Raw genomic sequence first — 21,238 nt, 5'->3', positions numbered from 1 at the left:
TTGTTCTTGGAGAGACACTATTCGTGACAAATAGATTTAATTAATCTCGAAAGAATAGAAACTATGAAAGGTGGCAAAGTAGAACTCTGAAAGAATACCGTTATTCATCATAAATCATCCATTAATGGTATTACTGACTGTTTTAAGATTTTTTATTTTTTTAATTGAATGGACATGAAAAGTATCCCATTTTTAAAGGCCACAACAGTGGTGAAAATGCATTTTCATAGTGTTTTGCATCATTTCTAAACTCTGATGTATAAAACATAAGCTGTCTTGCTACTGTCATAGCTGGAGTCCCTAGTCAATTAAGGCTGTAGCCAATAGGAATTTCGTATATTTTTTGGTCACAATTCAATTCAATTCATTTTTATTTATATAGCGCCAAATACAACAAATGTCATCTCAAGGCACTTAGATAGTAAGTCCAATTCAAGCCAATTGGAATTCAATTAATTAATAATAATCATAATTCATAAAATAATCCAATCCGTTCATATAGAGCCAATTCAAAAACAATTTCCTAGCTAAGAAAACCAACAGATTGTACTGAAAACTTTTTGTTTTTCGGTCCAATCTCCCGTCCTGAGCGTGCTTGAGGCGACTGTGGAGAGAAACGACTCCCTTTTAACAGGAAGAAACCTCTGGCAGAACCAGACTCAGGAAGGGTGGCCATCCGCCTCGACCAGCTGGGGTTTCAGAAGACAGAAAGGGGGGGGGGGGGGGGGGGGGGGGGGGCGCATCCCTATTCAAGGTAAACACAAGAAACTTGTGCTAACGAAAAAATAAATAAATAAATAAATAATAAAATAAAGGACCAGACTCAGTGAGTAATTCCCTATACTCCCTATATAGATCTGCTCCTCACACCGCAACAACCATCTTTTTACAGCCACAAGCTACCTCAGCCTCTCACCAACTGCACACCAGTCACAGCGGGGTGGGGATGCAAACCCTGGTTCGGGTAGGGGGAGAAATAAAAGAGGTAAGATAAGCGGGAATGGGATTCAAACCCTGGTTCGGGTAGGGGGTAATGAAAGTATAGAGGGTGCCAGAGGTGGAGGCAGAACAAGACACACTAGCAGATACACTATCAGATTCAACAGACCTAACTATAAGCTTTATAAAAAAGGAAAGTTTTAAGCCTGGTCTTAAAAGTGGAAAGGGTGTCTGCTTCCCAGACATTTACTGGCAGCTTATTCCAGAAGAGAGGGGCCTGATAACTGAAGGCTCTGCCTCCCATTCTACTTTTAGAAACTCTGGGAACCTCAAGTAAACCTGCAGTTTCGGAACGAAGTGCTCTGTTAGGAAAATATCTTACAATGAGATCTTTAAGATATGATGGAGCTCGGTCATTAAGAGCTTTATATGTAAGGAGAAGAATCTTAAATTCTATTCTGAATTTAACAGGGAGCCAATGAAGAGAAGCTAAAACTGGAGAAATATGATCTCTCCTGTTAGTTCTCATCAAAACTCTGGCTGCAGCATTTTGGATCAACTGAAGGCTTTTCAGAGAATATGTGGGACAGCCCAATAATAAAGAATTACTGTAGTCTAATCTTGAAGTAACAAATTCATGAATTAGTTTTTCTGCATCACTCTGAGACAAGATGTTCCTGATTTTAACAATATTACGAAGATGAAAGAAGGTCCTAGAAACCTGTTTTATTTGCGAGTCAAATGATAAGTTCTGGTCAAAAATAACTCCAAGGTTCCTCACTGTAGAACTATAAAGCCAAGGAAATACCATCTAGAGTAACTATATAGCTAGACAATTTCTCCCTGAAACGCTCAGGTCCAAAGATAACGACTTCAGTTTTGTCTGAATTTAGAAGCAGACAGTTCTGAGTCATCCAGGTCTTTATGTCTTTAAGACATGCATGTAGTCTGACCAACCTATTGGGTTCATCTGGTTTTATAGATAAGTACAGCTGAGTATCATCAGCATAGCAATGGAAATTTATGCCATGCTGTCTAATAATGTTACCTAATGGAAGCATGTATAAAGTGAAAAGAATCGGTCCAAGCACAGAACCCTGGGGAACTCCATGACTTACTCTGGTGTGTGAGGAAGATTCTTCATTTACAAGAACAAACTGAAATCTATCAGATAAATATGACTTAAACCAGCCTTATGCAGTTCCTTTAATCCCAATAACATGTTCAAGTCTCTGTAATAAGATACTGTGATCGACCGTATCAAATGCAGCACTGAGATCCAACAGGACAAGCACAGACACAAGTCCGCTATCAGAGGCTAAGAGGAGATCATTGGTAACTTTCAGCAGTGCAGTTTCTGTGCTATGATGCACTCTGAATCCTGACTGAAACTCTTCAAACAGATTATTTCTGTGTAAGTGATCACAAAGCTGAGCTGCAACTATTTTTTCAAGAACTTTAGACATAAAAGGGAGATTGGATATAGGTCTATAATGAGCCAACACTTCTGAATCAAGAGTAGGTTTTTTAAGTAAAGGTTTAATTACAGCAACCTTAAAAGTCTGAGGTACATATCCTGTCAACAAAGACAGATTGATCAAATCCAATATGGAAGTGTCAATTAATGGGAAAACCTCCTTGAACAATCTGGTTGGGATTGGGTCTAAAACACAAGTTGTCCGTTTTGTCCTCAGCGGGTGTGTCGCTGAGTGGGGAAAATCTGTTTGAAGCGTGGATGGTGAACAACGGGCTTGACTTTAGAGCTATGCCTCTTCCTGACAGTCACCCAGCCACGTTGTAATCCTGGCTGCTCAGGTTCTGCTAGGGGGAGGCTAATTGAGCTAGCTACGCTAGGTGGCTCCACACTGGCAAAAGGGACCTGGCTCGCTATCGGTTGATTTTCAACAGTGCAGAGCCGAGCTTCCAATTCAGATAACCTTGCCTCCAAAACTACAAAAAGACTACATTTGTTACATGTACCATTATCGCTAAAGGAGGCAGAGGAGTAACTAAACATCTGACACACGGAGCAGGTGAAAGCAGGAGAAGGAGGAAGAGAACCGGTAGCCATGCTACGCTAGAGAACCAGACACACCGTTAAAAAGTGAGAATAAAGATCTGTAGGAGTGTGTTAGAACAGAACGGTAAGCTATAGAGTTTAACTATGCAAAATTGTGTAAGTTATAGATCGAAATAAAGTGATTATCAGTACTCCAAGCGGAGCAAGAAATTTCACAGTGCACAAGCAAGGTAACAGGAAGTGATGCAACACGTCTTACCGCAAAGCGTAACTTGTCATAACACCGAAAAAGAATGTGGTTGCTGGTTGGCTACAAGCCTAAAAATTACAAAACCCCTTTGGTTGCTTATGCTGCGTGAGTCACTGAATTAAATAAAAAGGAAAGTGTAGCTATGTTGGCACTGCTAACTCTGTCTCAAATACAAGTGAAGTACAGAGCAAAAGTCCTGTTGTTGGCTTCTAGGGCAAATACAAGGCTTCAAAGATGTTTTTTCAGAATGGGACTGTGTCTTACTTATGCACTGTCACTGAACTACCAAAAAAAACTTTAAAGCCTTAAGATTAAGTTAAAATATTTTAGAATATTTGTACTGCTATACTTACTGTCAAGCAGCAACTAACACCGGAGTTGCTGCTCCCTTGCTGCCTCCACTTGTTAGTTTGGTTAATGGTAGCACACAAATTAACCGATGGAGTTTGCAGTATACCAACAGTGTGGTATTTGGCAAGAAAGATTTACTTTTATACAATGGAATTTTTTTATTTTGCTGTGGCAAAACAGCATAACATTTGTCTGAAGATAAGTAAAGCAATGAACATATTGTAAATGTGGCGTTAAAACGATCCAAAGCAACACTTTTATGTAGTTGGTGAGAGTCTACGTCTCTTTCTGTTCATCTGTGAAACACCAACTCAGCTGGCCTTTTGTCAGACTTTACATCTGTTTGTGCCTCTCCTCCCTCTGGGCTCACTTAGCTGCGCTGTACTGATGCAGCCAAATGATCAGTGAATCCCTTCTCACTTACCTGACAGAGCGAGTCTGACATAGATGCAGCCACGTTAACATGCAAACCTAAAAGCAGGTCATTATCCAGGCTGCAGCTGATAAAATGCGGATTTCACAACTGTCAGAAAAAATCCCAAAAACATCCTTACATTCTGCTATGTTTACATGTAAAATGGTCACCAGAGGAAGTTGGAAGTGTCTGACAGTGTTCTGACCATCTGTGTTGGCTGCTCTTTTCAGTCACTGACTTCCTCCTGAAAGAGTCGCGGTCAGCAGACGAACATTTAGACCTTCACACACTGAAACGCTCTGTAGGGATAGGACTGAAAAACTGGGCTACACTGAGAGGACAGCCTGAACTGTCACTGGAAAAAAACTTTTTTTGATGTTGATCTGAGACCAATGTACTGAAAAGGAGCATGATATGGGACATTTAAAGCAATGGTTGTTAAGCTGCAACTGTATTAGTACTCTGAATACAGAGAACAGCTATACACCTCAGACGGTCACTGGGAAAACTCAAGCCATTGCCAAGAAATGTACCAAACAATGCAGAAGCTTCTTTTTCCTGCCCTATGAAGTGTTGGAGAAGGTCTTTGAATGAGGTTTTATTGCTGCTTCTGCTTAGAATTTTATTTTTCTATAAAAACAAGTCACAAATATCATTATGTCTTTTCTATAAACATTCAAGTAAACACAATCACCAATACCCATTTTATCAGTAACACAATTAGTATATTATGTTCACCTTTTGTTTAATCAACCTTTAGTTCAGTCATAACTCAGGGCTTCTCAGGACAAACTTTTCCCACTAGTAGCACTGGTACTCCTAACTAAAGAGACACTGACATTCAACACCTCACATGCAAACTTTTTTTTCCATTATTACTTTATTCGGGATTGAAAAAAATATATTTTAGGGAATTAATAGATCAATTACAGAATACCATATTGTTATTTTATTTGAAAGAAAACAAGCTACAAACTGGAGTTGAAAAGTATATACGCTCTTTTTAAAACATAGTCATCAAATTAACCATGAAGAATTTCCGTCCAGTAAGTAACAAATGCATAGAGCAGTATTTCTGCATCACTCTGAGACAGGATGTTCCTTTCATTGGCAATATTACGAAGGTGAAAGAAGGCAGTCCTAGAAAAATGTTTTATATGTGAGTTAAAAGACAGATCCTGATCAAAAATAACTCCAAAGTTCCTCACTGTAGTACGAGAAGCCAAAGAAATACCATCTAGAGTAACTGTATAGCTAGATAGTTTCTCCCTGACGCGCTCAGGTCCAAAGACAACAACTTCAGTTTTGTCTGAATTTAGAAGCAGAGTCATCCATGTCTTTGAGACATGCTTGTAGTGTAGTCAACTGATTGGTTTCATCAGGCTTCTTGAATAAGAAAAGCTCAGGACCACCTTGGTAGCAATGGGAATTTCTGCTATGCTCTCTAGTAATATTACCAAATGGAAGCATATACAAAGTGAAAAGAATTTGTCCAAGCACAGACTATGTGTCTTCAGCGGTCAGGGGATCCAGCAGGGGTGATGTCCTTAATATGGTTCAACAACAGTCTCTCGAAGGACTTCATGACCACAAACGTCAGGGCGACAGGCCTGGAGTCATTTAATCTTGTGATGGTGGACTTTGGGACCGGGATGATGGTTGAGTGTTTGAAACAGGAGGGCACTTCACACAGCTCCAGAAATCTGTTGAAGATCTGGGTAAAGATGGGGGCCAGTTGGTCAGCACAGACTTTCAGGCAGGAGGGGGACAAAAAGGTATAAGGTGAGCAGATGGGAGGTGTGAATGGTTGCAGGCCTCATTGGCTGTGAAGCTTTTTTCTTTTAACTTCTCTGTAGCTCCTTTTAACTACCCTGATCTCGTTGGTCAGCTTGTTTCTGGCCTGCTTGTACAGGGTCCAGTCCCCTCTCCTGTAGGCCTCCTCCTTGGTCTGGCACAGTTTCCTCAGATTTGGAGGGAACCATGGTTTGTTGTTATTGTATTTGCAAAATGTCTTGGTCTGCACACTCATGGCCTCACAGTAACCTATGTATGATGTCACAGTGTCAGTGAGTTAATTTAGGTCGTGGTTGCAGCTTCAAAAACACTCCAGTCTGTGCAGTCAAAGCAGGCCTATAACTCCTCCTTCGATTCCACGTCTACACAGACTTTACTACAGGCTTAGAAGTTTTTAAATTTCTGTCTGTAGGTAGGTATGAGGGGAAGCAGACAGTGATTAGAGAGTCCAATCGCTGCACGAGGGGCAGTTTGTGTCATCTTTTAGAGCAGTGTAACAATGGTCCAGTGTGTTAGCATCCCTGGTGCGACACTTGATGTGCTGTCTGTATTTTGGGAGTTCGTGGGTGAGGTTTGCACTGTTAAAATCCCAAAGAATAATGATGAGGGAATTTGGGTGTTTTCCCTAAATCTCTGTTGTCTGGTCAGCGAGCTGTTTTTAAGCCTCTGATACATAGGCTTGTGGTGGAATGTAAACACAGACGAGAATGAACAAAGAGAATACCTTTGGTGAATAAAGCAGGTTTGCAGTTTATGAGAAAAGACCCCAGATGAGGGCTACATCACTTTCCTAACACTCTGACAACCCTAATTGTTGTAGAATGTCGTGTTTGTTTGTCTGAGAGAAGATATACAAACTCTAAGTGTAGTTCAGAATTTATTAATTGATTGAAGGTTCAAGTTGCACAGCACTGTGGACCTCTTTCTACCAGGTGGTCTGCTCTGAACAAGAGTACCACTCTTTTGCTAAAAAAACTTTTATATTGCCATACAAACATGATTTAAACACTGTATTATTGGTCCAAAAGTTGAGGAAAAGCTGTGATTTAGACTTGGCTTTCCCTGATTGGTCCTTGGTCCGGTACCAGCCTTGTACCCCATCTCTGCTCCAGTCAGATGTCTTCTCCCTATGTGGGAAATCTCCTCCCTATCTCCCTGTGTCTGGTAATTTTCCAATGTAGGAAAATTCCCAACTGTTTTGACTCTGTTGCGTAAGCATGTAGCAGTTCCTCTCAACACTCAACTCAGTACTTTTCCAGTTTTAACCCTTCACACCATGTGGTTATACTTGTTCCTGTCACGTTTGGTGGTGTCGTGTGTGGCGTGGAGAAGGTAGGACCCGAATGCAGATATTCCAAAGTAATCTTGATTTATCTGAATAATCAAAAAAACGTGCAGCTGAGCCAGTATACAAAAAAAAAAACTATGAAAAAACTTGAATAAAACAAAACCTGACTAGGACTTTGAAAAATACAAGAAACCTGACATTGGCATGGGTAGCTGTGACATGGAATCAATGAGAGTGAGGATCTGGCAATGATGCATGGGAAACCTGTGGAGTTTCCCATGTAGTAGAGTGGAGAAAAACAGGTGACGCAAATTAAGCTGATGGCAGGGCGAGATAAACTAACGAAAACATGGCAAAAACTAAATACTAAACAGGAACTTGAAACTTAACCAAACTAAGACATGACAGAAACATAAAACATGACCAGAACTGTAAAACGTGACAGTTCCCTTCAAAGCGGAGTGTGTCAATTCTGTATAAACACAATGAATAAATATACAATAAAAGATAATATTAAACTCTCCACAAGAAACAGATTACACCTCATCTTGTTTTCCCCGAGCGTTCCGCTTTGCGGTCTGCTCGACAAAACAGTGAAGCCCGGTATCCGAAGTGCGCATTCTGGGATGCGTTCACTCAGCCAGGTTTCAGTGAAGCAGAGGGCGGCGGATTCGCAAAAGTCCTAGATTTTGGAGTTCAGGAGCACCAGTTCATCCATTTTGTTTGCAAGGGATTGGACGTTCGCCAGGTCTGTAGATGGGAGTGGGGCGCGCAGTCCCCGCTGACTCACTTTTATGAGCGCACTAGCGCGCATGTCTGCATCTCAGCCACATCCCAAAGACAGCTGCTGCTCATCCAACCTGAATCTCGGTTAGGTTGTCAGGGTCGATGAAAACCAAGGAAAAGAATCTAGAGAGGACTGTCCAATGTTTAAGAGTTCCACTCTAGTGAAAGTGACGAGAGGATAGCTGCGAAAAACAGAGTAAACATACAGAAACATGCAAAGTACAAGAGAGCGAAGTACCGAGGAAGTCATCCGTGGTACCATATTGGATGTATCCTTAGATACCAGTCAGCCCACACTATTATTTAAGAAGCTGCAGAAAATACAGATGGATGCCCCAACAACCACCTGGATTATTGACTACCTGACAAAAAGACCACAATTTGTGAGATTGAAGGGTTGTGTGTGAAAGGGTGGTCAACAGCACAGGAGCACTACTGCACTCTCACCGTTTCTCTTCAATTTGTACACCTTAGACTTCCAATACAACTCAGAGTCTTGTCATCTCCAGAAATATTCTGATGACTGCAGTTGTTGGCTGTATCAGTGATGGACAAGATGCTAAGTACCAGGAACTGGTGGACCACTTTGTGTTATGGTGTGAAAACAATCACTCTCACATTCCATCTGAAATAAAGAATAAATAAAGTGATGATTGTGGATTTCAGGAGGACCAGGAGATAGCAAACACTGTCTCCATCCTAGGAGAAGTGGTGGAGATGGTGGAGGCCTACAGACACCTGGGAGTCAGTGGCAGGCCGTGCATTTGGTACCAAGGCCTTGCGGGGGTTCAGTCAATGAGCTCGTCAGTAGCTTCGATGCTAAAATGTTAAATGTTATGGATGCTATTGCTCCCATTAAGGTGAAGGTTATCTCTGGAAGGAAGAAGTCTCCATGGCGAAATTCCATACTGGTGAAAAATGGGAAAAGAGAGTGTCGGAAAGCTGAGCGCAGATGGAGAAAAACAAATCTCCAGGTTCATTATAACATCTATAAAGAGAAACTTCAGTCTTGTAATTTACAACTGAGGAATGCAAGAAAGTCCTACTTCTCTGACATCATTACCAAAAACAGTCATATTGCTCGGGCCTTATTTGCTACAGTTGACAGGCAACTGAACTTCATTCCACCATGGCCGCCAATGACTTTGCCAAATTCTTCACAGACAAAATCCAAAATATTAGACAAGCAGTTGGTACATCAGCAGCAGGTTCAGCATATGTACCGTCTCCACCAAAAACTCGTTTAAACACCATGACACAGTTCCAACCCATTAACAGCAAAGACCTGGGGTCCGTTTCACGTAGCAGGTTCAACCAACTCTGAGTCTATTCCTGATCTCTGAGTTGATCTACTCTGAGATAGAAAACTCTGAGTTTTCGGTTCCACAAATGCTGATTTGAGTGAGGTTAATCAACTCTGAGTAAGTTCACCTTGAGTTTAGCGCGTGCACCACAACTTTAAAAAGCCAGCATCAATGGAGCCCCGATTCGACGAGTCACCTTGGCAACGGGGAAGAGGAGGGGCTACGTTTTTCACCAACCTCGAATTGGAAATCTTAATGCGCTCATACGGCGAGTTTCAATACGTTTTTAGAAATAAGTGCAACACCGTTGCAGCAGCAAAAGTTTAAGTTTAAATGTAGTCCTTTGCAATCACAATAATATTACAGGGAAACTGCTTGAATGGTAGCCCATTCATTTATTTCATTTAGGTGCAATCCCGCAGAGGAGAAGCGCTCTTGGCAGCAGTTTAAGATGAAATATAAAAACATTGTTCAAACAGGTGAGAACTCGGCATGGAGGTACCTCAATTTGATCATGTTTTACACTGTAAAATAAATATTAAGTGGCTATTTGACTGTGCAGTTATTTTATTCCCAACATAATGCTGTTTTCACACACATAAACTATGTCCTCTCATCTATATCATCCATCCATCCATTATCTATAGCCTACCGCTGAATCCGTCAGTCGGGTCGCGGGGGGGCTGGAGCCTATCCCAGCGGTCAATGGGGAAGAGGCGGGGTACACCCTGGACAGGCCGCCAGTCCATCACAGGGCCACATAGAGACAAACGAGACAAACAACCATGCACACTCACACTCACTCCGAAGGACAATTTAGAGTCATCTATATCATGTTCTGTTTAAATAATTAAGCCTGTTTAAACTAACACAGATTTCTACTGAGCCAACAGAAAGAAGGCAGATGCCCATAAAACCGGTGCTGCCCAGCACCACCACCTCTAACGGGAGGGCAGTGGCTGAGGGAATCCCCGGAGGGAATCCACCCCCAAGATACGAGTGCCTTTATAAAATATAATAGGCCTATATATGTCTTTTTTAAGCCTATTCATACAAATATTTATTTGTCTTTTATGTCTTTTTTTCTTTTGTCCCAACACATTGTGATGGTGCCGCTCAAAAAGATAATTGTCTGTCAATGCAAAAATCTATGCGCGGTCTGATAACCATCTCCGACGAATATTTATTTCTCTGCGCAATAATGCTGCACCTTCATCCACGGGATCATTGTCAAAAGGACATGTTTGTGAAAAAAGTTGCCTCCTACTGTGCCTAATGGACTTCTAGAAGTAGAAGAACTCGCTCTGCTGAATGAATGAATGAGGAAATCAAATGGCGTGTGTGGCTGAAAGAGGGCGGAGACAGAAAGAAACTCAAGGTTTCTTGAATAAAACCTGGTCCCGACTAGGTTAGGTTCAGAGAGTCTGTTACTCCGGTAACTGACCGAGAGGTTAAGTTACCTTTCTTTGTGAAACAGGCTAGAGTTACCCCTCTTTCTCGGGGTTGAGTTACCTCCCTTTGTGAAACGGAAAACTCAGGTTTTCCCTCATTTCAGGGTTAACCTACTCAGAGTTTTCACTAAACCTGCTTCGTGAAACGGACCTCTGGAGGACATCGTACGTCAGCTGAACTCCTCCTCTCGCTGTTTAGACATCCTGCCAACAGCTTTTTTTAAAGGGTCTCAAAGATTTTGGAGTCAGACCTGTTACGGATCGTGAACTTGTCTTTAATATCGGGTGTGTTTCCACAGCCACTAAAAACAGCTGTAATCAAGCCTCTGCTGAAAAAAGACAATCTTGACAAGACACAAATGAACAACTACAGGCCCATCTCAAATCTCCCATTTTTAAGTGAGATCATTGAAAAAGCGATTTTTCAACAGCTTAATTACTTTTTAAAACAAAATAACTGATATGACACCTTCCGGTCAGGTTTTAGACAGCACCACAGCACTTAGACTGCTCTGACCCAAGTGTTTAATGACATATGTCTGAATACAGATGGTGGAATAATGTCAGTCTTAGTTTCACTAGATCTCAGTGCTGCATTTGATACAGTTGACCACAATATATTACTCGAACGACTGGAGAACTGGGCGGGTCTTTCCGGAACTGTACTAAACTGGTTCAAAACATACTTAGAGAACAGGAAGTACTTTGTGTCAATAGGTAACTTTACATCTGAGCAGACAACAATCACATGTGGAGTTCTCCAAGGTTCCATCCTGGGACCTCTTATGTTTAACATGTACATGCTCCCACAGGCATAGATTATAAAAAACAACAAAATAAACTACCATAGATATGCAGATGACATGCAGATATACATTACAATGTCACCAGGAGACCGAGGCCCTGTACAGGCTCTTGGTAAATGCATCGAGGAGATTAATGACTGGATGTGCCACAACTTTCTCCAGCTAAACAAAAACAAAACTGAGGTAATTGTCTTTGGAGCCAAAGAGAAACGATTACAGGTCTTCACAGAACTTCAATCTATACACCTAGGAACTACCAACCAGGCCAGAAATCTGGGTGTAGTGATGGACTCAGACCTAAATTTGGAAAAACACATCAAGGCAATAACAAAGTCAGCCTACTATCACCTTAAGAATATATCAAGGTTAAAGGATCAGATCCTTTAACCTGTGTCAGCAGGACCTGGAAAAACTAGTCCATGCATTCATCTTTAGTAGGCTTGATTACTGTAATAGCATCTTTACAGGTCTACCTAAAAAGTCAGTTAAACAACTGCAGCTTATTCAGAACTCTGCTGCTCGAGTCCTCACTAAGACCAAAAAAGTGGACCACATCAGTCCAGCTCTGAGGTCTTTACACCGGCTGACTGTCCATCAGAGGATAGACTTTAAAGTTCTGATGCTGGTCTATAAAGCTCTGAATGGTCTAGGACCAAAACACATCAGTGACCTCCTGACCCAGTATGAACCTTCCAGACCCCTCAGGTCATCTGGATCCTTTCTTTCCCAGAATCAGAACCAGACATGGAGAAGCTGCATTCAGCTTCTATCCTCCACATGTCTGGAACAAACTCCCAGAAAGCCTCAGATCAGCTGAAACACTCAATGTATTTAAGTCCAGGTTGAAGACACACCTATTTTCAGCTGCATTTGAATAAAGCTCCAAATCTGAAGCTTGAGTTTCAAAACTTCATCACATTTTAACTACTGATTTTATCTGATTTTATCTATTGTTCTTCTTTCTTTCTTTTTTGTTTAAAATTTAAATCATGCTTTTTATTTCTACTGTTTTAATGTATCTGTATCTGCTGGTGTCGCCCCGCTGCCTTGGTTAGAGAACTCAAGTTTGGAAACCCTCTGTGTCTCCAAACACCAAGTCGATCACTTGCAAATACAGGCATTCCCTACAATATAATTTACAATCCTCCTCAGAGGCTGTAAACCAGTGGTACCGCTTGTAGGCATTGGTCTGTAAGTGGCGAACAAACTTCTCCTCACGATCTTTAGCTTTGCTGGAAAGTTCGGGTTGAAAATGGATTTTTAAGTATTTCCAAGACCAAATCAATTTCTCCTCCTCCGTCAGCCATTGTGGGTGTAAAAAAATCCTATCTCGAATTAATTGTGTTCAGATCGCTGCTATCTGGATGGGAGCATATGTTGCTCTAAAGCCTGTATACTTTCAGCATTGATGGAGCCTTTCCAGATGTTCAGGTTTCCAGTTCCATAGGCACTAATGCACCTCCATACCATCAGATTCTGGCTTTGAACTGAGAGCTGATAACAAGCTAGATGGTCCCTTTCCTCTTTAGTCTGGAGAAAACAGTGTCCCTGATTATCAAAAAGAAAGAGTGCAGAAGAATATCAACTGTGTCCCTTGTACACAGAGATGTCCCCAGATTCTCTGAATCTTATGATGGTATCATGCACTGTAGATGTAGCCTGGCGACGCCATCCTACGTACTTCCGCCCAAAGATTTTGGCTCCGCACATAGTCTGGCCAAATCCCCCTACCTCGGTTCGCTCAGTGTTTTGCCAATCAGCAAACAGTTGCGAGTGGTGACGCAGAACTCACGCGCGGAGTCCATTGTAGTCCATATGATTGTAGTTCAACCGCAGCGGAAATAAACATGGCGACGGAAGAACGCTAGAAGCTATCCATGAAGTTGTCTCAACTCTGGAGAGCATTACACAATTAAAACGAGAGCAAGAGGAATGCCTCTTCAATATTGTTAGTGGCAAGGATGTCGAAGCTCTCCTTCCAACTGGCTTTGGGAAAAGTTTGATTTATCAAATGGTACCGGTATAATGAAAGCGGATGTGGGAAGCGTGATTCGCGAGCTAGAGCCTCGCGAGAGTAAGCATGAACCTCGGCGCATAACCAACGTCATTTCTAAACATTATGATTGGTTAAGGGAACTCCGTTACTCCAATGAATTTAAGTTGCTGGGTAAGGTCCCGCCCTCCATGGAAACGGATTCCTCTTGGGTTTTCCCAGACTGTTTGACAGAGTCAACAGTCGGCTTTCGCCCAGGCTACTGTAGATGATGGAATGTTCAAAATCGTTACAGTTTTACGTTGAGGATATTCTTTTCAAAATGGCTCCACAGTTTTTGGACACATATTTTATGCTGATTGCTTCCCATCTGTACGGCTGAGAGACTCTGCCTCTCTAAGGTGCTCTTTTTAAAATCCAATCACATTACTGACCTATTGCCAATTAACTTTAATAGTTGCAATTGTTCCTCCAGTTGTTCCTTTGTGGTACCGCTTACTTTTCCAGCCTTTTCTTGTTAAACCTGATCCTCATTTCTTTGAGACATGTGCTGCATTAAATTCAGGTGTAATGTCTCACTCTCAGTTTCTGATATATTTCTATGTTCTATTATGAACACGATAGTGGTTTGTGAGATTTCCAAATAATCGCATTCTGTTTTAATTGTTTATTTTTTGTATTTTACATTATCACAATTTTTTTGGAATTGAGGCTGTATTATGGGCTGCACGTGGTGTGGTAGTTTGCATGTTCTCCCCATGTATGTGTGGTACTCCAGCTTCCTCCTACCGTCCAAAAACATGCATGTTAGGCTGATTGATTACTCTTAATTGTCCCTAGGAGTGAGTGTGAGTGCATGGTTGTGTGTCTCGTTTGTCTATGAGTGGCCCTGTGATGGACTGTCCAGGTCCAGGGTGTACTCTGCATCTCACCCAATGACAGCTCGGATAGGCTCCAGCCCCCCGTGACCCAAAATTGGTGTAAGCTGGTATAGAAAATGGATGGATGGCTGTTTTATTTTATTCAGTACAAAAGGTATAGAAAATGGATGAATGAACTTTAGTATGAAACCACGACATTTTTCAGCAAAATATAATTCCAAATGGTTGTCACTTAACCCTGAAAGCACGTCCATTTGATTTAAAAAGGGAATAATGGAGTGATAAATAAGTTGACAGGACCTCTGCATTCCTATACATCTGAGATAGTTTAAGATGAGATGGAGCAGAGTAAACAAAAAGCAGCAGCTTGACATAACTCAGAACTCTTTCAAGATTGTTTACAGAACCTGCAGGGGATGTCTCTGTGGTGTCAGTTTCAGCCTGGGCTGAATAAAAAAGATCACTTGAATACAGCAGAATTCACAGAGTTCCATGCATTTGGAAGTGTTTTACACCAGAGAGAAAACAGTTGCACAAACATTCAAGACAATCTGGGGAGACTAAAGTTTGGCTCCCTTGAACCTCTCCTAATGTTCCTTAGTCAAAGGCCTGATCTTTTTACCTTTTCTTAAGCTTTTTGTACACCTACGTAACCTAGAACCTTCTCTAGCAGCCCCAAATAGATTTTTCTATGGATGTAACACTAAGCAGATCCCAACTTGTCCGTTTTCTGTTGCTGTAGAGTCCATATTGGATGGAGTTTTTAAAAAGGCACAAGGTTCATCAGTGTCACCCTCACAAGTCATTCCGGTTTCACACTGACAGCGTGCTACACACTCAGTGTTGCTAGGCTCCCCTTAATATAATATAAACTCCTCAGATGATATGTATGGAAACTTTTTTAAACAACTCTAACATCCCAATATTATGCCATTTTTAATCAAGAATGTCTGTGTTGCATAGACATATTTTGCCTATTCTTATTCTTGCTTAATGGGTGAAGTTCTAAAGACAAAGAGGGTTCTGTTCTGCTGGGTCAGGGTTGGGAAAATCATTTTAGAAATTCAAAATGTTTTTAGGGGAGCTCACATTGTAGGAAGAGAATCCTTTGCCAAGGAGCCAAGGCTCAGACACTTTATGTGCACTGTGGGGTGAAAGGATGGACTGTTGAGCTGACTTTGTAAATATACCTGTATCTTGAGCACCAAAAGTAAGTTTAAGCAAAAAGACCTGAAAGATGCAAAGAAAGTTTGTTTTGTTTTGTTTTGTGTTTTATATTTTTTTTCAGTCAGGCCAAAGCCAAGTGGCCTTTATTATAGTGGGGATGTAGCTCACACAGGTTGGGAATTGATTCAACCTGATGAATGAAAACTTTCCAATATTAAAATCAGACTGGTTCACATACATGATTGTCTCTCTCATTGCTGATTGCATAAGCTTAACCAATGTGACAAATGTCTGTATTAAGTGTCAAGTGAAATTAGTTAAACTATGTTATTCTTTATAAGAAATATATTTAACACAACAAAAGGACAATAAATCTCTTTGCCTTGAACTCTTTGTTGTAAAGTTAAAATGGGTCGTCAGAGAAAACTTTGATTTCCATGATACTTTATTATTAAAGGTTAAAAGATTAATAACACAACATCTTCTTTGAAGAACAAAGACCACCTCAATGCCTCACATTCATGCCTTTAATGTAAGCCAAAAATAGGTCTGTAACATGTCCTCATACATAATATCTGTTTGGTCTTTTTCAGGCAGTGGAGGGGACAGGTTTGGCTTTCATCGTGTACAGTGAGGCCATTACGAACATGCCAGTGTCTCAGTTGTGGTCAGTGCTGTACTTCTTCATGCTCCTGTTGCTGGGAATGGGAAGTATGCTCGGCAACATCACAGCCATAATCACGCCTCTACGTGACTTCAAATTTCTGTCCGGCATCAGCGATGAGTTTTTTAACGGTAAGGCTGATGTTAAACGTTTATTGTCCCTGTGGACAATTAGTCTTTGCTGTATTGTCTTTACAAAATCTTGCAGAATGGGTGTTATTCACACTGGTTTGAATACTTAAGAAAATCAGATGGACACTTTTGGCAACTTAGTGATGCGTGAAAAAAGCAGCACCAAATCTGTCCATCCACAGGGGGGAAACTTAAACACTGGTTTAGAATAGAATATTCTTAAAATGACATGTGAGCCTAGGCAGTACCTGTTCAAATATGAGGATCAGTGTTATAAAAAGTAGACAAGGCAGTCTGGGTTAGGTATTCCCCCCACTTCTTACAATTATAACAGTCTACAATTGTAAATCACTTTGGTATTTGAGGGATGAGTGGAGACTGCTGCAGCTTTTCCTAACAGTACAAGTGTATCAGAGTTTTTGATACCACTTTACAGAGTGACTAAATTTACAGTCACCAGATTTAAAGACCCATAACTCGTCAGTGTTACTCTTTATTTGCCGGTTGGGAAGGTTAAGGTTAGCTTGATAGAAACTATGGCAGCTATCAGATGAGTCAGGTCAAAAATTGACAAACGTGGGTGAGAAAAACAACCCTACCTGCATAAACTAAGACTACTCTGTTTATATTCTAATACACAAATCAAGAAAGACTGTTCTAGGGAAGAAAGAATTTGTAGATTTTCAGATATCCCACTTTTGGTTATGGTGCCCCATAATAAAAGGGTCCGATGCTTGATTAGTTGGGTTGGGAGATTGGAATTTTTTCCATAACCAATCAGAATGAGTGTGGATATTTGAAACATTCTGAATAATTGATGTCAGTGACTGGAGGTTGATTTTCTTGCAGGTTTGGTGTGTTTGTTCTGTCTGCTGCTTGGCCTGGGCTTCACCACCACATCTGGGAATTACTGGTTTGTCATGTTCAATGACTATGGAGCCACTTTCTCCCTGCTGTTCATCGTCCTCGTTGAGGTCATAACTGTCAGCTACATTTATGGAATTAAAAGGTGTGTGTGTGATTGTTAAAACTTCATTGGCTCTCAGTTCTGCTTTGTTTTGTCTCAACTGGCCACAGCTAAATGTAGCCCCTCTCAGACACATGTTTAAATGGGCACAGATTTAAGTGGAATGTGACAATTATGCATCAATTTCAGCACAGAATAAGTCCTAACTGCTTTCAGTTACATTAACTGACAGGCACGCTCAGTAGTGATGCAATACTTTGCCGTAGCATGTGGCAAAGGGAAAACTGTGCTTAAAATACCCATGAAGTGCTTTAATATGATCTGTCCTGCTCTATCCGTCACCTGTACACCAGTAATTGGCTCCTTTCTGTCAAAGAGGTATTTCCGTACACATTTTAACTGGAATTTAGAGTTTGAAATAGCCAAACTGAAAAAAGGAAAAAAGATTTTAGAATTGCTGATGATTTGCCCTGCACCAGGGGCTGTATATTTGTGTTCCATGAAACGCTTTGCCAAACTTCTGTATCACAAGAAGCACAAACATATTTGACACTCAGGAAACTGTAGTTCTCTTTATAACTTTTGTAGACTTCTGAATGAAGCGTAAGGAACATGTCTGAATAACTGAGTAATATGGCTTTAACAAGCCAAAAAAGCCATTCATTTTGGGTATCCTATGTCTGAAGGTTAGGGCTTGACTAACTGGAAGAGCATTTGAAATGTGCCTTTGTCAACCGTTGCCAACACCCTGTCTCACCATTTTTAGCAAAGTGATCTGCATTAGGACCAAAACTCAATGGGTCTTTTCTTAGCTCATGATCCATCTCTCCACCAAAGTTCATGTCAGTCCGGTTGTTTTTGTGTACAATAACAACAGCACTGAAAGCTCAGCTTGCCTCAGGCTGAGCCCTCTGCCTTAGCAGAAATGCTCTCACAAAATTGATTGAATAATTCAAATTTTGAATAATTTTTTTTATGAATTCAAGGTTTGAAAAAGACATAGAAGACATGCTTGGTCATCGTCCCAACTGGTACTGGAAAATTATGTGGGGAGGAGTAAGTCCCCTTCTCCTTATCGGCCTCTTCATATTCTATATTGTCAACTACATCCAGGGAGGGACACCCACCTACCAAGCTTGGAACAGAGATCTGGTGAGTTTTGGCCTTTTTTTCACTGCATGTATTGCACATGCTAATTTTCACTGTCCAAGATGCTGCAAATGTGTACACATTCGGAGGTCAAATTGTGTTGAAGCTAGACAGAGAGAAGTTCTGCATCTTGAGGTCCAAATCACAATAATGCAGCTTTATCTTCTTCACAGTCGCATCATATATATATATATATATATATATATATATATATATATATATATATATATATATATATACACACACCATAACCCACCAGCTAAAATCAAATTGTAATATGAATACTGAGTTTCTTCATGAGTCTGGACAGACTTGCCTGGTTGGTTGAGGTGTACGACCGTGAGCTCGTAGTTCCAGCTTGGTTTAAGCATGCTGGCTTGATAATCAGGTTTCCAGTTACAAATTCTGTGAAGAACCCAAACAGCCACTATGCAGGAAGTAATAATTCAATTCAATTTTGTTAATATAGCGCCAAATCACAACAAATGTCATCTCAGGTCACTTCAAAGAGACAGCCCAATACAAGCCAATTAGAATCCAATTCATTGTAAAAGAACCATAATCAAGTCGAATCCAATTCATTGAATTCCAAATTAGTCCAATTCATACAGAGCCAATTTAAAAAAGTAGCCTAAAAAGTAACAAACAGATTGCACCAAAACTTCTCTTTGATTCAAACCCGCGGCATGAGCGTGCACAAGGTGACTGTGGAAAGAAAGAAAGTCCCTTTTAACAGGAAGAAACCTCCATTAGAACCATGAAGGGCGGCCATCTGCCTCGATCAGCTGGGGGTTGAAAGGACAGGAAAGAGGGGACCACAGGCACCGTAACACCACCACCAACAGCTTCTTTCCTTGTGCAATCAGCCTCCTCAACAAGACCCCCCCCCCTCTCTCCACCACATAAGCACTTTGTTTACTTACCATTTTAACCCAAAGGTATATGCACAAATCTATAGTTTAATTTATTATTACTTCATTGATTATTACTTTAGTGTCTCTTTTTTCTAATTCATTGACTGATTATGTGCCCAGACAAGAGAAGCCATCATTTTTACCGAGTCAAATTCCTTGTTTTTTCTTGTGAAAAATCTTAGCGAAATAAACTCTGATTCTGATATCCAAAGCCACTGGTGAAACACATTGTCTGTGCTGTATGATGACTAAACATTTTCAGCAGTGCATAGTTGTTCAAAGATGTAAAAACAAACTGAAAGAAAAACCTCTGAAAAATTAAAGCCATAAAAGTTGAATTGATAAAAAACTGATTAATGATCTTTGCAAAACTCAAACACTTTTGTTACTAAATGACACTCAAAACTACTATGTCAGCCACACACAAGGTTGTTTGCTCTCTTGAAATGCCTGTGTAATTGATGAACTAGTGAGGTCGGCTACTAACTGTACCTGTTGAATCTTCAGGGTAAAACGGAGCAGATGGAGTATCCGATCTTTGGCCAAGTCTTCATTGGGTTGCTGTTGGTGTCCTCAGTGAGCTGTATCCCCCTCACAGCTCTCTATGTCTTTTGCCAGAAGAGAAAACATGGAAAACACCACAGGCAGCAGCAAACAGTGAGCACACTCACTGCTTAGTGACCAGACTTTGACAGAGCCCCCCTACTCCTCGGTATGCCGGTGGCCACCAGCTAAACAGCATCAGTGAATCTTTGATCATATGAAGAAACAGTGACCCACGATCAGCCATTTGTACTGCCTTTGCATTTCTCTTTCACTTCTGTTGAATTTCACATCAGCCAAAGCTTTTTGAGGTGTTCTGACTGCAAGAGAACATGTTTTTTAATGTCTCGAAGAGTACAGTGTTTCTAGAAAAATCCAGAGTTAAAGATAAGACTCAACATTTATTTTTGGGTTATTTTTCTGGTAAATCAAAGGTTCACTCAGTATTAAAGGCTTCAGAGCCAGATTTCAATCAAGATCTTGTACATTCAAGGAGATTTGCATTTCACATAGAACTAGAAAAATACACATCTGAACTGTGGCACCTGAAATCGGTCATGTTATTAGTGTAGATAGACTGTAGTGTGTCTAATTGTCAGACATTTTTTTAAAAAAATGTATAACAACATACAGTATTACAAATACATTAGTTCACTAAATGGTAGTAGGCTAATGAAATGAATGTATGTAGGTTTTTAGCTTACTTGATGAGCTATAAAATGTAGTGTTTGAGTACTTTTTTAATATTCTATAGATTGTAAACAAGTCCTGCTGCTTCACATTCAGCTTAAAATACTCATTTCTTTCTTAGGTTGGGTGAGTCACATCATGCTTAAATCAATTAAGAAATATTAGAATTAATTCAAATTGCACAGTTGGATTGTAGCCTAGCAACAACACTCTATTTTTACTTGCTTGATTAAAAAAAAACGTGTTGAACTGTGATTCAAGTGTTGTTGAATTAATAGTCTATTGATCTAAAGAAAGTTTGCTTTGAGCAGATTTATATATGTGGTCTTTGTAAGAAGGTGTACAAAATTTACTTTTCCTACATAATAAGTATTTTTTTAATAATTAGTTTTATATCTGTTTTATAAGGCCTTTTAAGATACTGTCATTGGGAACCAGAAAACATAGTTTGAACCTGTAGTAGATCTGCTGCATCAAACATGAATTTACTACAGAGACCTTTGCTTTGGACACCTTTACGTGTGCATTGGATACACCGTAGATCTTTGTTATCTAATCAACTGAGAACTCGTCAACTTATATATTTGACTAGATGTCAGTGATTACCAGTGACAATGAACTGCCATTAGGAATTAGTTTGATGTGAATTGTTATTAACACATCATGTCTCATGAGTAGTCCTTTGTTGTCTTTCAGCTTTATGGGGATGCGTTTTTTTATTAAATAAATATGAAG

The 21,238-nt window shown here is 40.4% G+C and overlaps 1 protein-coding gene across 1 annotated transcript in view; it reads left to right on the top strand.

The window, feature by feature from the left end:
- The window catches only part of slc6a20 (solute carrier family 6 member 20), a 40,489-nt gene extending 19,251 nt beyond the window's left edge, over nucleotides 1–21,238 (top strand). Inside the window, exons 8-11 of the mRNA XM_075464741.1 lie at nucleotides 16,039–16,240; nucleotides 17,090–17,249; nucleotides 18,194–18,359; nucleotides 19,778–21,238. Of these exons, the coding sequence (XP_075320856.1) occupies nucleotides 16,039–16,240; nucleotides 17,090–17,249; nucleotides 18,194–18,359; nucleotides 19,778–19,948 (699 nt within the window). The 3' untranslated portion in view covers nucleotides 19,949–21,238. The remainder of the gene's footprint in view (nucleotides 1–16,038; nucleotides 16,241–17,089; nucleotides 17,250–18,193; nucleotides 18,360–19,777) is intronic.

The sequence above is a fragment of the Odontesthes bonariensis genome, chromosome 5, assembly GCF_027942865.1.
Source record: "Odontesthes bonariensis isolate fOdoBon6 chromosome 5, fOdoBon6.hap1, whole genome shotgun sequence".
NCBI lineage: Eukaryota > Metazoa > Chordata > Actinopteri > Atheriniformes > Atherinopsidae > Odontesthes > Odontesthes bonariensis.
Note: the sequence above shows the minus strand (reverse complement) of the source record. Positions and strands in the feature narration are given on the sequence as shown.